Source organism: Schistocerca gregaria, chromosome 1, assembly GCF_023897955.1.
Source record: "Schistocerca gregaria isolate iqSchGreg1 chromosome 1, iqSchGreg1.2, whole genome shotgun sequence".
Taxonomy (NCBI): Eukaryota; Metazoa; Arthropoda; class Insecta; order Orthoptera; family Acrididae; genus Schistocerca; species Schistocerca gregaria.
This window is the reverse complement of record NC_064920.1, coordinates 871717334-871743746: the sequence shown is the minus strand read 5'-3', so window position 1 is coordinate 871743746 and position 26413 is coordinate 871717334. Positions and strand designations below refer to the sequence as shown.

Sequence of the window (26413 nt, the reverse complement as noted above, 5' to 3'; positions counted from 1 at the left end):
TAAGACAATTGGCCGATTTTTGAACTTTCAGCAGGTATCAAGGAAATTTTGCTATGTGACACAATTATATTTTTGACAGCTCTGGCTTTCATTTTTGCAGCAATGTGACTTAGTATGCTGACACATGCAAACCTGGAATGAAGAATACACCCTACTTCCAACACTTTCAATTTGTGAACATCAGTTTCAGACTCAAAATCATTTAATGTTTGATTCCTTCTGGCAACTTTGTAGGCAGTTCTGAAAACATTTCTTTGTGTTTACATATTTTCTTTCACAGATGTCATCTGGTCTGTTTTACTTTCTCCTAAGCACGATAAGGAAACTGTTAATCACCGTTGCAAAATATTCATTCCCTGTTTACTTCTTTGTGGCCCCAACATCCCAACTTTCTTAAAACTTTTGCATCCCAGTTTGTTTTTTTACTATCAATCACTCATTTTTCTTACAGAAATCTTCTTTCCATCACATTTGCAAACAATCAGGAAGTTTATAATGAACACTATTTACAGAAGCAAATTCCCAAATACATGGCACATTTTCAATACAAGTGATTTCATTTCCACTCTCCCTTGCTTTCATCACCTCTGCCATTTTCACCCTCACTGGCAAACATAGATTATATTTGCTGGAGATGATAAATACTATGTAATCTCAAAACAATTTCAACTCCGAAACTCCAATAGAATTCCACATTTTGCCTTAACCTCTTCAACACCAAATATGGAAGTGAACATGTGAAATTACGAATTCACTGCATAACAATGAAAGTCATGCCTTCTTGAAATTTATTTTAAAATCTGACCACATAAGACTATTACTTATTTCTGTAGCTCTTAACATTCATGTATGGGACTATTTCAATAATATTGTACACATTGACACTCTAAAAGACATTCTGAAAAGACTGAGAGATTGGCTGCCATTACACCTAAACGGAACACCAACATACCTTTTACAAATAACCCAGATATAGACCAAATCTAATACCATTACCTGCTTTTACTAATAAAGTCACTGATGAATCATTTTTTTCTCTTTTAATACAAATAAATTGTAGGTTTTTACCCCCTATGAGGATTCAAAACGTTAACTCAGCACTGGACAAGTCTGACTATTTCCCTGTAAGTGTTTCCAATGAACTATTTGTAATATAAGCTATGAACTGCTTCATTCAATAAACAACTGCAATTTTTTTAACTACTGATTTTGGTCACATTCTGACCATCTTTGGCCCACAAACAAAGTATTCAACTGTGCTTTCCACAAATGCAATAATTAATCTCTTTAAACACACTGGTCATAGCAGGAATCACAAAACACATTAACAAATTATTATACCGAATGGTCTTGATTGCACAAAAATACTTTAATTCCTAAGCAGTGACATGTTTTGACATGATGTACATCATCACAGGGTAACAGGCAAGTGACGGGGCATCTGCTATTTAACAATATGACACTACCACACAGTCCGCAATCGATAGTCAGTGGTATCCACAATCCCTGCTCTGTGCTATTTTCTCCATATGTCAGCATTCAGTATAACACTGTATAATTTATTTTTAACTTAATGTTTGCTATATTATGTGTTTCCCTCTATTCAGTTGTACTCTTAAATTACAGAGAGTAATCTGAAGAAGATCCACATTGGGTCAAAACCAGTCACTACTTATTGATGATTTGTACATGATCAAGACTACTCTATATAATATTTTTCAATAGAGGTATAACATATGATGTAACAGATATGTTTTCTGTCTGGCAATGTAAACATCAACGTGTGTTATGGTCCACAGGTGGTCAGAAACTTAGCAAAATTGATAGTAAAAAAAGAAAATAAGTATAGCTGAGTATTATATGAATCAGTTCCTAACCTTCATGAAAGATGTCCAGCTCCAACTACACAAGTATCTGTAGTATTCACACAGACTTGTCCCGAGCATGTTCTAACAAAAAAACAAGATCATGCTGAAAAGCAATGCGTCTGAATTTTTATATGAAAATTATTCAAGTTTTTTTTTAATAAAACATATTTTATTTTATTATATTAATATTCTACACCTTTATTCTTATGCCTACATTTTTATTTATCCACAGAGTCACCCAGACAATGGACACATTTCTCCCAATGAGAGACCAGTCTGCTGATACTCTCATTGCAGAATGTTTGACTTTGCTGACAGACCCACAACCTCGTCTCTGCCTACATCACTTCACCACTATCAAAGTGAAATCCTCAAAGGTGTTCTTTAAGTTTTAGAAACAGATAAAAATTAGACTGTGTGGAGGATGATGGAAGACAGTGAACCCAAGGCATCGAATTTTGCAGATGTCACAGCACTTGTGTGTGGTCTGGCACTGCCATACTGAGGGAGAGACTACTCCATATGTGGATGGTTATTACAGCATGCAGTTTCTCATGCACTGACTGATAGTTATGTTACATTCTGCCATGTTACGCGCAACAATTCAGAAACCTGCAAAGGCACAGGGTTGTAACTCGCGTCAGAGAAACGAGAAATGTCTACAGAGTAATACGCATACCTCAACCAATATTGAGAACAGAATAAAAAATTCAGAGGCATTACTTTTCAGTATGACATCCTAACAAAGGTATGTGATGATAAGCATCATTAAAAATTCACTGCCCAAATTTCTTAAGCCAGTCATCAAAAAAGCCAGTAGGTTCTCAAAGCTTTTCACTGACACTGGCACTACTAATTCAAAGTCATATTCCTTGTTACTCTAAAATGACTGCTTGAACAGGTTTCATAGAGACCGATATCAGTTGTAATCCTCTGTTATATTATTGCAATACTGTAACACAAAAACATTTAACACAAATAAATGTAGTCTTGGCATATGTACAATTACAACAAAAGGTTTGTGTGTATTTACATTAAATATCTTTGTGCTGTAATTTTTGCCTGACAATAAAGCTGCACTTCAAAACAGATTGTAGTATTAAAATAATCAAAGCAAGTTGATAAAGAATTGTGACTGTTAGTGGCCCTATAAAATATGTTTATTAACTGTGATGACTGTTTTTAATGTGACATGTTCCACATCCTTGAGGATCTCCTCATTTTTGATCTATGGAACGAAAATTGTATACATTACTCTCAGAAGTCCAGACACCTAAAAAGATCCTTGAATGCAACTAAAATGGATACTCATTTTATATGTAACTTTCATTGTTTACACTACACACATGCCCCCCCCCCCCCCCACACACACACACATGCACTGAAAATGGTTCTGAGTGGTTATAATCATCACATATGATATAATAGTGTTTTTGTAGACTGACACTTTATAGAATAACAACTTTTGCATGAACAAACAAACATCACAATTCTTGTTAACAGGTGGCAGTCTGTTTTGCTCAATTAAAGTAAAAATTAATTTAAATTCCACTAAAAGAGGTTTCACACTCTTGCATGATACGTGACTATTTTACAGAATCCAAAAGCTTAACACATGATATATTACCGGTAACAGCTTTGTTCCCTGTAGATGACAAACCGAGTGCCTCCTTGGTCATTGCAGACAACCCCTTCACCTACCAAACAAAAAAAAATCAATCATCATCATTATTTTGTAGAGAAAATAAGATGTATGAGGTTACAAAGAAAAATATTAGTAACATTTATATCTATGTTGTACGATAATTTTCAGGTTGTCTGGTGTCTTTGAAACATAAGACAACAATTAGTTCCCAGTATAAGCGATAGTAAAATTGTTTGGGAGTTAACTGCTGTGTAACGCAAAGAAAATCTCATATATATTCATGGGAAATTTATATCATGGCAATTCCACAAGCCAGTTAAGTACTAAAGCAAAATCATGCCTTTTGATGAACAGCTTTACCTACAGCTTTTCATTACCTAACTGTTTAAAAGTGAATTTTTACTGTTATTGTTTTTATTAAACAATCATTTTACATATAAATTTCACTTCACTTTTCACTTCCTTTTCTCCTGTTTTCTTAGAACTTACAGTTTGATCTCGTCCCCCATCAAAATTATTCCTTTGATCAGCTCTCTTTTGTGCAGAATGCTTATTTCTTTTCTACAGCTTCTTTTCTTCACTTCTGCCCTTTACTTACTCCTCTTCCAACCTCTGTTAAAATCATTCACCAGGTATAGTTATTTGAAGTCAGTAAAGACTCATCAGAGTCTTCACACAATAGATTACAACAGTGTATATTCTAAACACCATTTAATGTTTATCAGTTATAATTACTACAATCAAAATTCATCGCTTCACTGTCATTGAAATGTGTTTGAATTGTCTCAATTGTGCCTGTTTCTCTATGTACACATCATTCAAAATCGTTTCATTTGTTGTTGCTTCAATAAATTCTAGAACAATGAAAATGTTGCTATACAGGGTTGTCAAATGACAAGCAGACAGGTAGACAAAAAGTAAGCGAACTGTTTATTGTTTCAAAAGTTACCATCACAACTTTTTATACATTTATGCTACTGTGAAGCAAGAACGTCAATGCTCTCATGGGAAAAATGTTTTTGGTTGCCTATGGAACCATGATTTGTCCAAACAAATCAACAATGATGAATGTCTTTCTTTTGGGCTCCAAAAACATAGAAATCACATGGGGACAAATTGGGACTGTATGGAGGGCATGTCAGGTCTTCCCAACAGAACTTCTGCAACACAGTCATAGACCCGTCCACAAGCTCTCAAGGTTGTTTCGATTACTGCTGCTTTCCTGCTATGTGGGACAAACTGGTAGCCAAACCGGAAGCCAGGTTCGGCAAAATGTCACTTTAGATCAAAACAATGTGCAGAAAAATGTAATTTCATGGCCCACCTCAAAGAAAATGGGCATAGTGTACCAGGTATTTCCTCACACGTGAAGATGCTCAGTCCATGTGAGGAGGATAGGCTTATGGATCTATTGGAGGAGTCTGAAATGTTTTACTATTAGATAGATTTTGGGGCAGTTTGATATCCTGCTCCTGTTAAAACATAACACCATTTTTGTCTGTCCTAATTCCTTGAACTGTACTTAGAATTCCACATTGCTTTCATAAATTCATAAGTGTGGGTCATATGGATAAGAGTTACTCTGTTTTTAACCTATATGTAAAGTGTGCAGCAATAACTGATGCCACTGGTTAGTTCACACAGTTACAACCACATACGTACAAGGATGAATAAAATATAAACAGTTGACAGGACCATACTCTTGCTTCTAGTATTGTTGGTTGGGCCCACTGAGAGTTAGGAGAGCCAGACGTTACATACTTCTTCCAACTGCTTTATCAGTAATGCTCACCATGTCGGGGCTACAGATGAACCCTCCACTCCACAACGCATAGTTCAGTGACCAAACACTGTCACCGACCAGTTTGTTTTTCTGGCTTAAAAAATTCAAGGAAGGATGAGAATGTGTAGAAAATCAGCAATGTTATTGCCTTCCTCAGACCAGCATTACAGAGTACGACACTGGTGCGGTTCGAGACATTCTTGAAGGAAAATGACGGGCGAGATCGTCATCAGAAATTGCAGAGCACGTCAGAATAAGTTACGGAAGCAATCATTACAAATGACCTACATTTATGTAAAGTGTGTTTCAGATGGCTCTCCCTGCTCTTGACCAACAATCAGATTGAGACTTTTGGAAGAATGTCATAGGCCTGCAGCAAGGTTTGCGTAAGAAAGTGATGCATTTTTGAGTCGGATTGTCACCTACGATGAGACATGGGTCCACCATTACAGTCCCAAATCCGAACAACCTAGTAAGGAGTGGCAGAGGAAAGAGGAGGGGGCTCCAGTTAAAAATAAAACTCAACTGTCAGCTGGCAACGATCTTCGACCATCAACTGGCAATGATCTTTAAACAGTCTTTTTTTTTTTTCAACAAATGACTCACTTTGCTCACTGATTTTTTGCTTGATCAATGCACAATCAATACCTGTGAACTGCTCAACAAGGTTAGGGATGCATATCACCACAGAATACAAGACCAACCAATTCGATAGGCCATCCTCCATCACAACAATGCCAGGGCCCATGATGCGGGCTCCAACAGTCTCCAAACTACAGGAAATGGAATTAGATAAAAGACAACTTCAGTTGATACTGGATATCACTTTCACATGCAGCTGTGACCAGACAGCAGCCTTGTGTCCAGTGTGGGGCGGCCATGCACCTCATCGCTTTGTTCACCTGAAGATGGACTTGGTAGTCACCCGAAATTGGTTATGATTAACAAATAAATCTTTTACAGCTGAGGTGATTTATTATCCAATTCCACAATACTCCATTGCAGATGTCCTATCAATCAAATTTTATACAGAAAATGCACTGGACCTATTGCTCTGCGATTTCTATCTGTTTGGAGTGCTTAAAGTAACTTTAGGAGGGCACCAACTTCAACATGGCGAGGGGATGGAGGAATTCATGTGCAACCACCTTCTCACTGGGAAAGCTGTATTTCTAAAGCACAAAACTATGTGGAAAAATAAACCAACTGTCTTTTGTTTTTCAATAAACGATTTTTTCTTAAATTAAAATCCCATTTGTATTTGATTCACCATTGTAGAACTATAAAACATTTGACACTGTTTTTAGTTACAACCACGTTTTTTGTTTTACTTACACAAGTCAGAAGTTTTGTAAAAGTACAAAATAATAAAGAAAACGATATAACATACAAATTTTAAAATAAGCTTAATATACTTTGTCTATGCATCACACATGTAGATGATGCTGTAGACTGGCATGATGTACACTGAAGCCAGTTGTATAATAATTGTGAACAGCAGCCTCAGGGTGAACTCAACCTTTGACATGAAAAGTCCAGGTGAAACTATGTGTATACAGTATATAAGTTGTTGTAATGTTTGAACTTACATTTGCTGATATGTACTTTATCACTGATTCACATGTAACACTTATATAACAGTACATATAGTAAGAATCACATATCATATAGTAAATGGTTTTTATAAGCCTTTTAGCACTTTCAGAAAGCCACCCAGTGACTGAAACCTAGACTGGCAATAAATATTATTTGCGACTGATTGCTGTACTCTTTACCACATTCACTGGGCACACCTGTTTCCTTATGGAGTCAGACCTAACAAAATTGTACTTATTGTGCATGTAAAGTATAGCAGGAAGAATACACTTAAATTGAATATGTTGATGATTCAGATGGGTACAGGATGCTTGGTTTAGTAAATATAGCTGCCTTCTCTAGCAGCAACAATGGCTCTAACACAGCTGAGCATCAAGTCAAATGTGGATGACATATACAGAAACGTCATCCAGGCTGCTTCAACTCAATGACACACTTCATGAATTGTATTCGCTGGTGAGTGGTAATGCACCAATCTCTTCATAACCAACAATTAGATGTCTACAATAGTTGAGAGATCAGAACATACCGTCCAAGGCAATACTCAAACACCTTCTGTACTAAATAAGTTCTCAGGCTACATGCAGTCATGCACTGTATGTTGAAGGATAACATAACAGATGCACTTCTAATTACTAGCTCTCTGAGCCAGCAGTTACTGTATCGTGCACCCAATGGCACACCAGCATGATTGTGCTAGGTGCTAGGTTAATATGATGATGACAAACACAATTCATAAGCATTCATGTCCAAAACCAGAAATCATATGAAAAGGTAACTTGGTGCTACCCTGTGTCTAATGTTGTCACTGGGTACACCAAAGTCAGCATGCCTCTCTGCTGCTGCACCTACAGTAGCGCTGATGGTCCGTGGCACTCCAAATGTCTCTGCACTGCCCAAACAGGAAACTGACATGTGACAAATAAGCCCATTTCCTGACTTAAAAGTACACAATGTGGTTTTATGATACTGCAGATCTGAGTGAACAATACCTCTGCACTCTCAAGTTTTAGTCACAAGGGACGGTTGAGATCCCACACGGTATTTAATACACACCTCCTGAATCACTGATTCCATACTCACATGATAGTCATGTAATACCAACCAACACAAGACAATGTCGAGGCACAGTAAACCACAGTCTCCATAAGGCACAATCCTGCCACTATCAAATCCTTTTACATTCTGGTAGATGTTTCTCCTTCTTACACAGGGTGTAACATGATTGTCTCACTGGAACCCAACATTAAAATGTGTTTTATGAATGAGAAACTGCCGATAATCATTCTTTATGCAGGATGAAGCTAAACACCACTGACAAAATTTCAGAAGTTTTTCAAAGATGTTGAGTACTTTAGGTATCAGGAACCTGAGATCTCTGAAGGTTGATTAAAGAACACGAACTGTGTGACTAAGAATTGTGTGACTAAAATAGCTTGAGACTTTTGATAGTTTGGCCCAGTGGCGAGAACATGATGATGTTGCACAGGTAACATCAACAGTGAGCCTCCTTCCCCTCCATCAACAGTGAGCCCCAACAGCTCAGCACGTACAGTACGGTCTGTTGCTGTGGCATCGTTAAACACTAGCAGGAACTGGTGAGCATTCACTGCTTCTGTGTTCCTCTTCTCTTGTTGTGAAGTAACGTCCCCCCCCCCCCCCCCCCCCCCCTGCCCTGTAGTTGAAGTGTTCTGTACTTGTCAGCTGATACTGTGTACTAGTGTCCTATATCAGTGCTGTTTTAGTGGCAGTGTGGTAAGTCTCAAGATTTGCAGTAAAAGAAAATGTCACAGGGTGTTTGTTATGTTACAGACTTTTCCAGCACACTGCTGCCTTTGTCACCCCTGAGTGATGTAAGAATATGTACTTATTTTAAAATCTCATTAAAGAGTTTTTACACAGTATGATTTTAGGAAATAATCACAAGAGTGTATTTTTTTTACATTCTATGTTGAATGAGTGAGGGTCAGAGCAACACAACATCATACACTTCATTGTGAGTGGAAAATTGCTGTCAGCCAGAATGACAACATTAGCTGATGGCCAATGACTGGTAGAGGATCAAGCCATTTTGTTCAGGGTCCTTGCACCAATTTTTTTTAATTAGAAAAGGGAAAAAACATGAAAATCTCTGGAATTGTTTTAGTCTGTGTGTTGCACCTCACTATGGAAGGACAACTGTTGGAAATACTATGTACTGTAATTGTGATTATGACAAACTACTGTTAATTGCAATGTTTGATTGTTGTGATTACCATGGAAAGTGGAGTGTTATAATCATACTGCACTGTCTGAAAAGTTTATATAACAAACCATTATCCTGTGTTACTGGAAGCTTTAAAGAAGGTTCAGTGAAAAGAAATATTTAGCCTAATTAAGAAAAATGAAGCTGGAAACAATAATACTGTTTACTAATCCATAAGTATACGAATATATTGGACCTATAACAAGAATTACTAATTTCAAAATTTTAAAAGTTTGTTTAACTGTCAAGTTATAGAAACTATTTAATGAGTGTTTAGTAAATGAAAATTTAATTTCAAATTGAAAACTGTGGTGGGGGGAATACAAAAGCACTCTCAATACTAATTACGAAGTATTCATGACAAAAACTTGCATCCAAAGTGAAATCATACCGATATACAAAATCTTGAGCAACATATACAGAGAACCGTTATGTGCATGGTGCACCAGACCATGGTCATATAAATTAACTCATTGCTGTGGCATCAGTAAACAGTAGCACGAGTTGGTCAGCATATTACTCCTGCTTTACTCTGCTCTTACTGGGAAGTGTACAATTTTTTTTTTTTTTTTTTTTTTTTCAATAGCATTTGTCAGATGTTACTGTGAACTTGGGTTTTACATTAGCTTTGTTTCAGTAGTAGTACGGTAAGTCTCAAGGTTTGCAGTAAAAGAAAGTTCCACGAGTTCATGATCACTGGCTTCAGAGTTGGTCTATATCCATGGTTAAGGATGTGAATGGGCGTAGTCTGCATATGAGTATTTTGGACCAGGGTGCAATAGTGGGGGGCCAGTTTTAGGTATTTCAAGACAGGTTAGGGACAGATGACCCTGTAGTTTGATCGTCTCCTCTCCAAACCAACCAACCAAGACAGGTAGGCACGAATGCACATTCATAAGTTTATGGTGTTGCTTGCTGGGAAGTTAATAGAAAGGAAAGCAGATGAGCATGATCAAGCATCATAGGTTATTCTTTCTTGGAAACTACAGACAAGAACAGAAGCTATGACAAATAGATAACAATGATAGACACATTCTAGCACCATGTAATATCCAAACATTCACATTGTCAACATCAACAACAGGAGTTGCAATGTTCAACAAGTTTCTTTTCAACATCAAAGAAATGGAATTATTTAATGAGAGTAAGTCGCCCTTTCGGAACTATCTTGAGTTTGGTTTCAAGAAAAGTTTTCATCCCAGCAGTTTATCATAGAGATAAGTGACTCAGTGGCCTGGAGATTACATCATCTGTGTGCCATGAGGAAAATTTCATTCAGCACGATCAAGTGGTTCGGCAGGACAAGACACATCATACACTGACAAAAGCCTGGAGGTAACCTGCATCACAGAAATATGCCATAAAAACAAACTGAACCTCACATGAATAAGACAGAATTAACGGTGGAACTTCTAAGACCATATGAGGGGGGGGGGGGGGGGGGGGATGCAGGGGGAGAGGGCTATTTCCATCTCAACAAACTGACTACAGTGAAGAAGATAAAGTAATCAATCTTCCTCCATACCATGCTCTTTCCATCTTATTGAACTCATGTGACCCATATGGAAAGCTATGTGGTAGGTGACAATAAAAAATTAATCTTAGGCTGGAAATGTTGGCAAAATAAGCTATTGTGAATGTTGCACCACAAGATTGGTCTCCAGTTGTGAGCCTTACCAACATGGTAGTCAAAGAGAGATGGACCTGGAAGCATTGCCGGAGGAACAAAATGTACTATCTTAAGGGGGGGAGAAAAAAAAAAAAAAAAAAAAAAAAAAAAAAAAAAAAAAAAAAACATATAACTCTAATTTTCCTCAATACAGCTTAAACTGTTCACTTCAAGCAATTTGGGAAAACAAAGCTGTTTCTGGAGTTTATATGTGCCGTAACTCATTTGGGTATTGTCAGATTTAATTGTAATGAAACCATTTGCACCATAGTCACTTCGAACAGAACATGGCCAGTTGCCTAACAGATGGCTGTGTACCTATGCCACCCCTCCAGCAGGAGCTGTTCAGCTGTAACACATGCATGATCAGATACTGCATGGCTGAAACAGAAGTATTACACAAGATGTTGTGAACACTGCATGTGCCAATAATGCATGGGACCCTGGCAGATATATACAAAATGCACGTAAACTTCAAATTACATCTGCATCCCTACAGATCTCTTCAGAGGCTTCAATCAGTTATCTGACTTTTGCTTAATAATTACAACCTAATAAAGGAAAAATTACATCATCTACATAATTGTTCTAACTTGATGGTGATAGCATGATTTGATAACTGTACAATGTCTCAAGGATGACGAGGATATTTAGATATGGAGAACAAACTCGGACTGTGAAAGGAAATTGGCTGTGCCTTATCAAAAGCACCATCCTATCATTCACCTTAATCAATATAGGGAAATCATGGAAAACCTAAATTGGGATGGCTACACATGGATTTCCCCCATTGTCATTCACTCATCCCCCCCCCCAACTCCCCCAAATAGGAATCCAGAGTCTTACTTAAAAGTTGTGTAATCCACTTTTATATATCTTGCCACTGACGTCAGATCCCAGTTAGCGATACACATAAGGCCTTCACTGAGATAAATGTTTGAATTATTCCACCTAAGTCCTAGCCCTGATAAATGAACAGAGTTTGTGCATTGATATCCATTTTGAAAGGGTTATTTGAGAAATACTATTAAAAATTTTGCAAGCTCAAGAGACTGATGCACTGTGCACTGTGTAAGTCATTTTCACTTCAGTGTGTAGTGAAACCACTTCACTATCAGCTACTATATTTTATTTTCATGGGGGTTCACAGGACACGCCTTCTCCAGACAAGACAATTCCAAGTAACTGACACACACTTGTGCTGATTAATTTGTCATTCTCACATGCAGTATTTGTTACATTTCCTGCAAACTGACTTTTTCTATTTCTCACTACTGTCGTCCAGCAAAACTGCTGACTTTTGGAAAATAGGATGCATTTGGTTTGAATGTCCTCAGGTTGAACTGGATGAATCACATTTACTATGTTGGCAATATTAGTATCACAAAAATATTAGGAAAAGGATAGACTGCTACTCGCCATAAAGGTGACCCACTGAGTTGCAGACAGGCACAATGAAAAGACTGTTTGCACATCAAAGCTTCTGGCCAAAGCCTTCTTCAGCAAGGGAACACACACACACACACACACACACACACACACACACACACACACACACACACACACACACAAAGAAAACAACCCATTACCATTGGCAACTCTGAACAGAATTACAGTTGTGGCAGACATGGGCATATGAGGCGTGCTTGTTTTGTGTGAATGTGTGTTCATGTTTTCTTTGCTGAAAAAGGCTTTGGGCAAAAGCTGTAATATGTATACACTATTTTCATTGTACCTGTCTGCAACTCAATGAGTCATCTTTACGGTGAGAAGCTATTTATCCTACTCCTACTAGTGTCGATATTTCAACTAAGAATTTTCATTGTTTTAGGTGTCAGCTCTACATTTATCTACATTAACTTCTTAATCTGAGCTGCCACTATTTAGCTTTCTCCCATCTTGTTGGATACTACAATTTTTATTGGCTAATACATCTTCAGAGAAGACTGCATCTGCAAGATGTCTGAGATTAAAATTAATACTATCTGAACAGCAATGACCCTACGATATTTCTGGGTATGTAGAAGGCATTCCACCCTTTCTCTAGGAATTTTTAATCAAGTCTTACTTATGGCTAAATATGTAAGTAACATTGGTGTGACACTGAATCGAATGAAACTACATTCTTATCTTTCTATATGGTTCTTAGGACAAAAAATATTAGAGTTACATTTTGTATCAAGGTCTTTTTCAGGATCCATTCTTGTTGCAATATAATAGGAAATTAGTTTTTATGTTTGAACTCTACATATGTTCTAGACTTCTGGTACAAATGGAAGAGAGACAGAATGGTAGTTCTGAGAATAAATTGTGCTGCTGCTTTTATACATAAGTGACTTCTTTTAATTTTTCCTACTGCTGGCAAGATTTCTTTGTTTAAGGGATCTGCTGTAAATCTTTGTTAAGAGTGGAGTTAATTCCCTCACATATTCTGTGTAGAATGTAATAAGTGTTCTCAACTGGCCGTAGAGCCTTGTTGAGATTTAGCATTTGTTTCCCCTCCTTCAATACCACTAAGTATTGGTTTTGCTACATCATTAACGTTTTCAGTAATTTGACTCACTGTGGCAACACCACTCAATGGTCTTCTGGAAAGAAACACTGGAACTTAGAATTCAACATTTAACCTATTAGCACCCAGTGTTACATTAATGGTACACATGACAGGACCGGAGAACAATGAACTTCTATAATCTTGTTATGCTTGTTTAAGGGTTATTGAACATCTGCTCTTTCCTTCCTGCATCGGTACTTGTGGGAAGCAGTCCATTACGGAGAACAATTGGCAACTGAATCACACCATGGATTTAGAGTAAGTGCAACTATTAAAATAATTGTCATTCACATTCAAAAACTGAAAAATAGTTGATTAATAAACTAACAATTACAGGTCATTTATTTAAATGTATGCAACATTACTTGTATCACAGGGACAAGTGCTAATTTTTCATTGTTAGGTAGAAATAACAGTATGCAGTAATGACAGTACTTTAATAATTTTTATGCATCATTCTATTGTGTCTATTGCTGCTGTAATTTTTCTAAAGAGAACAAAGTTTTGGGACCAATGGGACTGTGAAAGTAAACTGTAAGCTTCAGAAGGAAAGAAGAAGGAACCATGACAAAGATAAAACAAGTGCTATTGCTTCTGCCATACAAAATGAAAATGGCCTTGTTTCTGTGTCAATGGCACAACAAGAAGTATGCAATGCCATCAAAAGGTCTGGACATCCCCCCCCACAATCCACTACTGTAGCACATGAACTATGGTTTTGTGGACTGAACAACCTGATTGTGGAAATACTAAAAAGTCAACAATGTGTTCGAATAAACTGCAAAACATTACCACATACCAGTGCATGAGATGTAATGTGGAACTGTGTACAGATTGATTTGTTGCTTATCATAAAAATTAATTTGTTGTTTTTCTCTGATTTTTACTTTGTACTCATGTTTAATTTGTTTCTTTCAATACAACAATGTGTTACTATCTCTTACTACAGTATTTTTCGCCCTAAAGAGTGCTTAGCATTACAAATGTATATGGTATGGTCTGTTATATTAAAATTACAGTAGCACGATAAAATTTTTGTTTTTCACTTGAAATGCTTCTTTTTCAATGCAACAAACAAGGTACATGTAATAAAATACAAAAAAATGAACATTAATTTTTTTTTTTTTGGGGGGGGGGGGGGGGTAGGTACTAATGTCCACCCTAAAAAAATAAAAAATTGTAAATTGTTGTTGAATTATATTAACAATATACTCTTTAGAGAAGTACTAATGTGTAAGAAGAGTTTAAAACTTGAAAATATCTTTTAACATACATTTAGTAATACCTATGCACCTTCAGCAAGTGTATACTGCTGAGGGGGTTGCAAGTCTGAAGGGGAGAGTGATACATTGTTACCACCACCAAAAAATTTAAAAATATACAAATTTCATTTACTATTGATGACTTTTGCTCATAATATACTTTTTAACCAGATTTAAAATCTGGAAATATTGAATGTGACATTCAACATTCACAGCCTCAAAACAGATCCTGACCTAATGATCCTACCTGCAGACAAGGATTCCACTACTGTTACAATGAACCACAGTGACTACATGGCACAAGGCCTCTGCCAATTGTCCAACTCTTCCACCTATACACTCTGGCAGAGTGCTCCTACACCAAAATAATCTCTAATCTCTGCTTAAAGCCTTAGACCCTTTCCCGACACCTCACCCCGGAATCCAGTTTCCTCCTCTCTTCTGTGATATCCACTCTTATTTTATGCACTCCCCAAAATCCATAAACACAACAATCCTAGACACCCCATTAAGCTAGTTACTGCCCTCCTACTGATAAATTTCAGCCCGCTTTAACCTACAACTCCAATCAGATGCCTACAATATAGCACTGCAATCAAAAATATCAACCACTTCCTTCACTGACTTTCCACCATTCCCATCCCTTTACCTCCTGGATTAATATTCATTACTGCTGACGCCACTTCCCCACACACTAACATCTCTCACACCCATGGTCTTGCCTCTACTGAATACTACCTCTCCCAACATCCTTCAGTCTCTAAACCGACTACCTCAATCCTCATACACCTTACTAACTTTATCCTAACACACTAGTAATTCTCCTTTGAAGGCAAGGTATACAAATAAATCTGTGGCACAGCCATGGGCAACCACATGACACCCTCCTATGACAAAGTGTTTATGGGCCATCTAGAGGAAACCTTCCCAGTCTCCCAAAACCACAACCCCCGGTCTTGTTCATGTTCACTGATGATACAGGGTGTTTCAAAAACGACCGGTATATTTGAAACAGCAATAAAAACTAAATGAGCAGCGATAGAAATACACCGTTTGTTGCAATATGCTTGGGACAACAGTACATTTTCAGGCGGACAAACTTTCGAAATTACAGTAGTTACAATTTTTAACAACAGATGGCGCTGCAAGTGATGTGAAAGATATAGAAGACAACGCAGTCTGTGGGTGCACCATTCTGTACGTCGTCTTTCTGCTGTAAGCGTGTGCTGTTCACAACGTGCAAGTGTGCTGTGGACAACATGGTTTATTCCTTAGAACAGAGGATTTTTCTGGTATTGGAATTCCACCGCCTAGAACACAGTGTTGTTGCAACAAGACGAAGTTTTCAACGGATGTTTAATGTAACCAAAGGACCGAAAAGCTATACAATAAAGGATCTGTTTGAAAAATTTCAACGGACTGGGAACATGACGGATGAACGTGCTGGAAAGGTAGGGCGACCGCGTACGGCAACCAGAGGGCAACGCGCAGCTAGTGCAGCAGGTGGTCCAACAGCGGCCTCGGGTTTCCGTTCGCCGTGTTGCAGCTGCGGTCCAAATGACGCCAACGTCCACGTATCGTCTTATGCGCCAGAGTTTACACCTCTATCCATACAAAATTCAAACACTGCAACCCCTCAGCGCCGCTACAATTGCTGCACGAGAGACATTCGCTAACAATATAGTGCACAGGATTGATGACGGTGATATGCATGTGGGCAGCATTTGGTTTACTGACGAAGCTTATTTTTACCTGGACGGCTTCGTCAATAAACAGAACTGGTGCATATGGGGAACCGAAAAGCCCCATGTTGCAGTCCCATCGTCCCTGCATCCTCAAAAAGTACTGGTCTGGGCCGCAATTTCTTCCAAAGGAATCATTGGCTCATTTTTCAGATCTGAAACGATTACTGCATCACGCTATCTGGACATTCTTCATGAATTTGTGGCGGTACAAACTGCCTTAGACGACACTGCAAACACCTCGTGGTTTATACAAGATGGTGCCCGGCCACATCGCACGGCCGACGTCTTTAATTTCCTGAATGAATATTTCGATGATCGTGTGATTGCTTTGGGCTATCCGAAACATACAGGAGGTGGCGTGGATTGGCCTCCCTATTCGCCAGACATGAACCCCTGTGACTTCTTTCTGTGGGAACACTTGAAAGACCAGGTGTACCGCCAGAATCCAGAAACAATTGAACAGCTGAAGCAGTACATTTCATTTGCATGTGAAGCCATTCCGCCAGACACGCTGTCAAAGGTTTCGGGTAATTTCATTCAGAGACTACGCCATATTATTGCTACGCATGGTGGATATGTGGAAAATATCGTACTATAGAGTTTCCCAGACTGCAGTGCCATCTGTTGTTGACAATTGTAACTACTGTAATTTCGAAAGTTTGTCTGCCTGAAAATGTACTGTTGTCCCAAACATATTGCAACAAACATTGTATTTCTATCGCTGCTCGTTTAGTTTGTATTGCCGTTTCAAATATACCGGTCATTTTTGAAACACCCTGTATCTTCACGCTCTCACCCTCATTCCTTCACAATCTCAATATCATCTCTTCCATTCACTTCACTTAGTCCTCCCTTTACGCAGCATGCCACCTTCCTGAATGATGATCTCTTCTCTCCGATGGCTCAATCCACACCTCTGTCCACCTTAACCCCTACAACCACCAACAGCTTGCTTTGCGACACCTCTGTCCACCTTAAACCCAATAAACACCAACAGAACTTGCATTTCGGCAGCTGCCGTCCTTTCCACTCCACAACACCCTCCCATACAGCCTGGCCAACCGAGGACAGAGTAAGTAAAAAGAACTCCCTTGCCCAGTATCTTGAACGGCTCATATGCCTCCACAGACAAGCACTATCTCAGATTCCCCATGTCATATGCCCATACATTCCCAAAACTCTTACGATCCCCAAGAACCAGCAACAAAAGAGTGCCCCCTTCATCACCTCTTACTGTAACAACTGAACTGAATGACATCCTTTGTCAGGGCTTTTACCATCTCCGTCATCATGCTCTAAAATAAGGGACATCCTACCCAAGATCCTTCCTAACCCTCCTGAAATGGTGTTACATCACCCACCCAATCCTCACATCATCCTGGTCCATCCCTACGAAATTCCCAATCCCAACCCCTCACAACGACGATCATATCCCTGTGGAAGACCCAGGTGCAATCCACGCACCCAGAACTTCCTATTCCAGTCCTGTGCACACTTATGCTACACAATCAGAGGCAGGGCCACCTGTGAAGCAGCTCTGTTTTAGACTGGTATGATTACCAATTATCTATCCACCAGGATGAATGGCCATTGATCAACTGTGCCCAAGAGCAAAGTGGACCACCCTGTGGCAAAAAAATGAAGCTGAACACACCCTGCTTTAATTTCAATGGCCGCTTCACACCCTGGACCATCTGAAACCTCACCTCAACCATCAGCTTTTCTGAAATGTGCAGATGGGAGTTATCCTTACAACACATTCTCTACTTCAGAAATCACCCTGGCCTCAATCTACAGTAACCTATCCCCACATTGTCCAAACAACAGTTTCCATACCCCTGTGTCCTAGAACCTCCTTGCAATTCACATTCCCTCACCTTCGTTGTGTGCCGCTCTCTGCCAATGCACCCAGCTTGGCAGCCTTGTCGCCAGCCAACAATGACTCCTCTTCCCCCACCTGTATCCTGCACTATTCCTCTCCATCCCCGTCGAACTCCGGATTGCTGCTTCTGACCAACGCGTTTCATTAACATTCTGGCCAGAGATAGCTGTTGTGTGCATGAAGGGTGCTTGCTTGTGTGAAAGTGTGTGTTTTTCTTTTCTAGAGGCTTTGTTCGAAAGATCAATCCATAATAGTCTTTTCATTGTGCCTTTCTGCAACTCTGTGTGTGTCGTATTTACAGTGAGTAGCAATCTACCCTTTTCATAATATTGTTGATATTCCAACCTGAACTTACCACTGTTTGGTTCATTGTGAAAAGTCATATCTGCTACCGGGGCTTAAGTTTATGGTTAAGTTTAGCTGAAAAATCTAAAACATTTATGGAATTCAGTAAAAAGATTTTATTAAAAACAATAATCTGTCCTTTCAAAAGTTTAAAACATTAAGTACCCGACTTGATCATTCTTCGTATTGTGAGGAGTAACCTGTAATTTTGCTGCTATCTATCTGATCCCATATAACACTGGACACTATTTCTCAGACTTTCATAAATTTAATACAATATGAAATTACTTTAAAATTTTCTTGAGATACTTTAAAGAAGTTATTGCAGGCTTTTTCTTTTGTCATTCTGGTAGCAAATTGTAGATGAATTAACATTTGACTAACAATGCTTTCATTCACTGCTTTGCATACAGTGTGCACAAGTGCTGGTCTGTAATTGGTTTTCAAAGGTTCTAATTGTTGTTGTTGTTGTTGTTGCTGTGGTCTTCAGTCCCGAAACTGGTTTGATGCAGCTCTCCATGCTACTCTATCCTGTGCAAGCTTCTTCATCTCCCAGTACCTACTGCATCCTACATCCTTCTGAATCTGCTTAGTGTATTCATCTCTTGGGTCTCCCTCTATGATTTTTACCCTCCACGCTGCCCTCCAATACTAAATTGGTGATACCTTGATGCCTCAGAACATGTCCTACCAACCGATCCCTTCTTCTGGTCAAGTTGTGCCACAAACTTCTCTTCTCCCCAATCCTATTCAATACTTCCTCATTAGTTATGTGATCTACCCATCTAATCTTCAGCATTCTTCTGTAGCAGGTTCTAATTATGCCAACATAATCACTAAGATTCCAACTTATCCAATAGCTCTTAATTTTGTATGGTTTTATCAAATATTCTTTAGAACAAGAGCCACACTTCCCCATTGATCACCTTAATTATAATATTCTAACTCTGTCCTAATACATAAGACAACCACTTCATTACCTAAAACACTTTAGATCTCTAAGAGTTTTCTTCGCTATCTGCACCTTGATGATCAGTGGTATTGCAATGACATCATACCATTCTCGATGAAGTCCAATCTGTTTGTAGGTACGAATATATTTCAATCGTGGAAAAGCTTTGACATTATTTGTTCTAGATAGTTTTGTGAGGAATTCTTTAGAAGTGTTTCAGGAAACATTTCCAAATCAAAATTTTTGCAATTTCCTATGAGATGGTTAGTAAGTCTATTCCAATTTCTACACCAAATGAAGAGGTGCAATGGTTAGCACACAGGACTCGCATTTGGGAGGATGACTGTTCAAACCTGCATCCGACAATTTTGATTTAGGTTTCCCGCGATTTCCCTAAATCGCTACAGGCAAATGCGAGGATGTTTCCTTTGAAAGGGCATGGCCGACTTCCTTCCCAATCCTTCCCTAATCCGATAGGCCTTGTGACTTCAATGTTTGGTTCTCTCCCCCCAACCAACCAAATTCTACGGCAGTCACTGCAGTACATACACACTAGAGAACTTGAGTTTTCTCCAACATTTTCAGCCCTTATCATGGGCTAGTTTTTATCATGCCCTTTACTGTATGAGGCTGCACTTTTTGTAGTTAGGTTGCATAAAATATCTCTGGCACCAGTGTCCTCTGGGGAACACATCTGCTGGAAAGGCTGATTTAACTGCTGAAAGTCAGATTTTTTAAAATCATACAGAAAAAATTTTCACTTTGCGGCAGAGTGTGTATTGATTCTATCGCTTCTTTACAGTAACATGCTGATGTAAGTTCAACATCACTTGATTTGCACTGGGTTGTCAGAAACAGACTGAAGAACTTTTAAGGGAGTTGCAGGGAACATTATGCTAAGAAATAATTGTTAAGAAAACAGTTCAATATGTTGCGACATTTCCAGGTTAATTAGCAATGAAGTTACACTAATGATGTGATTGCATGTGCAAATTCAAATTACCCACCACAGATGGTGTCACCGAACACGTTCTTTGTTTGGTTCCCTAAATCCAAATGAGAGAGTGGTACCAAAATTGGACATGGGACAGTAGTAAGAACTGAATCCAAGCCAAAGGCTGAGAGCTCATGTGCTCTCACCTACACTTCAGGAACAACTGACACTAACTGTATCTGGTGGTCCACTGGACTTTGCATGTACAATGGTGTGACTGGATAGCTTTAATGCTAATTAACTCGCAAACAGCACAACATACCAAATTTTTTCCTTCAAACTATCCAGTAATGCCCTGAAAAGCTTTTCTGACTTTCTGAGCACCCTATATATTTTATCTATCACTACAAAATGTCACCTATTCTAATGTACTCTGACTTATTGTATATACTTCTCTCATACCACTACTATCAACTGCTCCCTTTAGCCAGTTATTGGTACCTAGATTATGTAAGCTTCACTGCTTGAAAATGTGAGATATTTCTGCAGATAATTCTACAGTCAAGTACAAATAACGTAAGATTATTATCAGCAAAGAGCATTTCTTACTGTTTGATGTTAGCATTTTGGAGCTACCTGCTGCTATATTTACCTTTACAGGATACAGTATCTGTAAATCTACATACTGTGTGTGTGTGTGTGTGTGTGTGTGTGTGTGTGTGTGTGTGTGTTCTCCATTCTGGTTGTCATCATCAGTTGCCAATACAAAAATGCATGTTTTTACAGGTTGCATTACAGATTTTAGTTTTTAAAATGTCAAAACTTTGAAAAAGTTCAGACGTGTGCAATAAGCATGTTTACTCAGAATACATTTATATCTGTTTTATGTTACAGGTCAGTAATCAAATACTGTAACAATAAATAACTGCAACGACAGCACACAAAGTCTTTTGAAATATTTAAATTCTATTGAAATTATGTATTTAAGTCAAGCTTCCCTACTTTTGAACAGCACAAATTTCATTCCAAAACAGACTCAATGTCAGCCTACCGGCCTCATATTCTCACTCATACATCATCGAAGGTAACCTGTTGAAGACTGTGTATTTAATCAAAAGTATTTTCTATCTGTGTCAAAAGTATTTTCTATCTGTGTCAGAGATCGTATAACCTGAAGGTTGCAGTAATTTAAGAAAAGTATGAACTCATCACAACATGGAATTCCAGTTAGTAGCAGGTAGTCACTAATAAGTTTGAAACAACATAAGCTTCATGCAATTCAGTTAATGTGAGGTACCATAAATGATAGATTTTATGAAACCTATCACACAAATAACTTCAAAGAAGACATTTAACTCATTTCAGATAATATAACATTCAAATGCACTCAAGGACAATTATTTTCTGATGGAACATTTCAGAAACAATACATTCTACTACTAGATAAACAACAGGTCCAAAATTAATAGTATCTCAGCACAACTGACAGGCATCAGTCACCGATCAAAAGATGTTTACACTTTTAAGTTGTTAGGTGAGGACTTGGTATATATTCACAGACAATAAATCGTGGCATTTTGTTGAAAAACAATGTCTTTCACCCAATGCTGCTTTGAAGGCATGCAAAGAAAGACATGAAAGCTTTTAAAGCACTAATGAATGAAGTGCTCCACCAAAATACCTCACACTTTTTAGTAATATTATATGATAAATTGATACAATGCCTGACTAACAATGCTTATTCTAGGAAAGCACGACCCAGCAAAATAGAAGTTTCCAGAAAAGTTAGTTTGGAACACAGCAGTAGTTTCAAAGCTGTTACCTGTTATTACATAAATATTTTTTCTGGGTGGTTCAGAATGAAGGTAAGGCAAATGTACAAAACTATGATATGTACTATGGCATTAGAAAAATTACTGACTAATGAAAGTCGCCACCCCCCCCCCCCCCCCAAAGCCAATTAGAACAAAGAACATAAGCATGATGCAAATGTATTCTTTTATGACACAGGAAATTAATATTATTTCTTTCCTTGGATTGCTGTTACCAGAAAACAGCACTGCAGCAACTTGAATATATTTTTTTTTTTTAATTATTGATTTCTCTCCTTTTACCTGACACTTTTTGATCAGTTGTGTATAAATAATTGGTAGTGTCCATATTTCAAGAATTAGAATGAAATGATACATACAATACAACATGTGATGCATCTATAGTACTGGATCATTGTAGCACTTAAAACTACTCCAGCTATTTGGTCAAAATATAAAAAACTATGATAAATTAGAAGCTTATGAATTAACTCTCACAATAAGCCAGCTGCATGTATCAGCAAATTCTGCTGAAGGACACAAGTATTTACAAGTCCTTAACAGAATTTTGTTTGTACAACCATTCTTACAATAGCAAAGCAAACACAATGAAAGAAAATTGCAAACAAGTAATACCTCATATGCACATGAATATAATTATTTTAGAGACTAGTACATAATCTTATCAGATAATCTGTATTTAAAAGCAAAGGATCATAACAATGGTGCTCAATTTCAACAGGCTTACTGATTTGGCAACAAACTGTTTCTTCAAGCTACTACAAGTGTTTCAGCAGACGCCAGTGACAATTACATTACATTTATTCATTGAAAAAGACTGCAAGGAAAAATGGGTAATGTTGCCTTGACAAATATAAGAAACAAGTTTTCATAGCTCAAGAGCACTGTCCTAATATTTGCTCTTCGTTAATGCAACACTAAGGCTGCTGTTATCCAGTTCTGCTTCAGTATTCATTGAAGAATATTTCTGTAGGCTGTGAAATATAATCTGATAGCCAAAATTTCTTTTTTTAAAAGCTCAAAACACAATATCATAACGTCCTTAATCACTGTGGTACCCTAACAAAAACTGTACTTTAACTACATAAAACATAGCTTTATATTTCTCCATACACCCTAGAACACACATGAATGCAAAATGCAAATCACTGTTGTAAGAGTAGTACAAATAGAGCATCAGAACAAAATAGAAAGCATTAAAAATACTTCACAGACAATTCTCCAATGGACACCAGATTAAATAATTAATGTGTTAAAACAAAGACTGATTATGCATTGCAAATGTAAAAATGACATATACTGGTATCAAGTGAGATAAATGAACCAATTATTTTTTGTTGTTCATCTACATCTACATTTATACTCCACAAGCCACCCAACGGTGTGTGGCGGAGGGCACTTTACGTGCCACTGTCATTATCTTCCTTTTCTGTTCTAGTCGCATATGGTTCGCGGGAAGAACGACTGTCTGAAAGCCTCCATGGGCACTCGAATCTCTCTAATTTTACGTTCGTGATTTCCTCAGGAGGTATAAGTAGGGGGAAGCAATATATTCGATACCTCATCCAGAAACGCACCCTCTTGAAACCTGGCGAGCAAGCTACACCGTGATGCAGAGTGCCTCTCTTGCAGAGTCTGCCACTTGAATTTGCTAAACATCTCCGTAACGCTATCACGGTTACCAAATAACCCTGTGACGAAACGCGCCGCTCTTCTTTAGATGATCTCTATCTCCTCCGTCAACCCGATCTGGTACGGATCCCACACTGATGAGCAATACTCAAGTACAGGTCGAACAAGTGTTTTGTAAGCCACCTCCTTTGTTGGTGGACTACATTTTCTAAGGACTCTCCCAATGAATCTCAACCTGGTACCCGCCTTACCAACAATTAATTTTATATGATCATTCCACTTCAAACCGTTCCGCACGCATACTCCCAGATATTTTACAGAAGTAACTGCTACCAGTGTTTGTTCCGCTATCATATAACCGTATAATAAAGGATCCTTCTTTCTATGTATTCGCAATACATTACATTTGTCTATGTTAAGGGTCAGTTGCCACTCCCTGCACCAAGTGCCTATCCGCTGCATATCTTCCTGCATTTCGCTACAATTTTCTAATGCTGCAACTTCTCTGTATACTACAGCATCATCAGCGAAAAGCCGACACTCTCTACTAGGTTATTTATATATATTGTGAAAAGCAATGGTCCCATAACACTCCCCTGTGGCATACCAGAGGTTACTTTAATGTCTGTAGACGTCTCTCCATTGATAACAACATGCTGTGTTCTGTTTGCTAAAAACTCTTCAATCCAGTCACACAGCTGGTCTGATATTCCGTAGGCTCTTACTTTGTTTATCAGGCGACAGTGCGGAACTGTATCGAACACCTTCCGGAAGTCAAGGAAAATAGCATCTACCTGGGAGCCTGTATCTAATATTTTCTGGGTCTCATGAACAAATAAAGCGAGTTGGGTCTCACACGATCGCTGTTTCCAGAATCCATGTTGATTCCTACAGTGTAGATTCTGGGTCTCCAAAAACGACATGATACTCAAGCAAAAAACATGTTCTAAAATTCTACAACAGATCGATGTCAGAGATATAGGTCTATAGTTTTGTGCATCTGCTCGACGACCCTTCTTGAAGACTGGGACTACCCGTGCTCTTTTCCAATCATTTGGAACCTTCCGTTCCTCTAGAAACTTGAGGTACACAGCTGTTAGAAGGGGGCAAGTTCTTTCGCGTACTATGTTTAGAATTGAATTGGTATCCCATCAGGTCCAGTGGACTTTCCTGTGTTCAGTGATTCCAGTTGCTTTACTATTCCTTGGACACTTATTTCGATGTCGTCCATTTTTTTGTTTGTGCAAGGATTTAGAGAAGGAACTGCAGTGTGGTCTTCCTCTGTGAAACAGCTTTGGAAAAAGGTGTTTAGTATTTCAGCTTTATGCGTGTCATCCTCTGTTTCAATGCCATCATCATCCTGGAGTGTCTGGATATGCTGTTTCGAGCCACTTACTGATTTAACGAAGACCAGAACTTCCGAGGATTTTCTGTCAAGTTGGTACATAGAATTTTACTTTCAAATTCACTGAACGCTTCACGCATAGCCCTCCTTACTCTAACTTTGACATCATTTAGCTTCTGTTTGTCTGAGAGGTTTTGGCTGTGTTTAAACTTGGAGTGAAGCTCTCTTTGCTTTCGCAGTAGTTTCCTAACTTTCTGGTTGAACCACGGTGGGTTTTTCCCGTCCCTCACAGTATTACTTGGCACGTACCTGTCTAAAACACATTTTACAATGGCCTTGAACTTTTTCCATAAATACTCAATATTGTCAGTGTCGGAACAGAAATTTTCGTTTTGATCTGTTAGGTAGTCTGAAATCTGCCTTCTATTACTCTTGCTAAACAGATTAACGTTCCTCCCTTTTTTTATATTCCTATTAACTTCCATATTCAGGGATGCTGCAACGGCCTTATGATCACTGATTCCCTGTTCTGCACTTACAGAGTCGAAAAGTTTAGGTCTGTTTGTTATCAGTAGGGTCAAGAGTCCTTGGACACTTATTTCAATGTCAGCCATTTTTTCGTTTGTGCGAGGATTTAGAGAAGGAACTGCAGTCTATCATAAACCCCAGAATCATTTCAATGTTTTCCTTTAACCTGACCTAGTAGTATTCAAAATGTGTCACTCTTGTGTTCGATACACATGGTCTTCTTTACAGATGAGCTACACTTTCCTGTAACTCCTTGTTTTGCTTTTGTTGACGTTCAAGTTATTCCCTCCTTTCAAGACACTGTCCATTCCATTCCACTGCTCTTCCAAGTTCTTTGCTGCCCCTGACAGGATTACAATGTCATTGGCAAATCTCAATGTTTTTATTTTTTGTGCCTGAACTTAAGATTCCTACTCCAAATATTTCTTTGGTTTCCTTTACTGCTGGTTCAAGGAACAAACTGAATAACTTCAGGGATAGGCTACAGTCCTATCAGTCCCCTCTCAACCACTGCTCCCCTTCCATGTACCTCAAACTCTTTATAACTGCCATCTGGTTTCTATGCAAGTTGTAAATAGCATTTTGCTCCCTGTATT

General features: G+C 38.3%; 1 protein-coding gene across 1 annotated transcript in view; it reads right to left on the bottom strand.

The window, feature by feature from the left end:
* The window catches only part of LOC126273263 (uncharacterized), a 126025-nt gene that overhangs the window by 31785 nt on the left and 67827 nt on the right, over positions 1 to 26413 (bottom strand). Inside the window, exon 3 of the mRNA XM_049976809.1 lies at positions 3496 to 3565. Coding sequence (XP_049832766.1) covers positions 3496 to 3565 — 70 coding nt within the window. The remainder of the gene's footprint in view (positions 1 to 3495; positions 3566 to 26413) is intronic.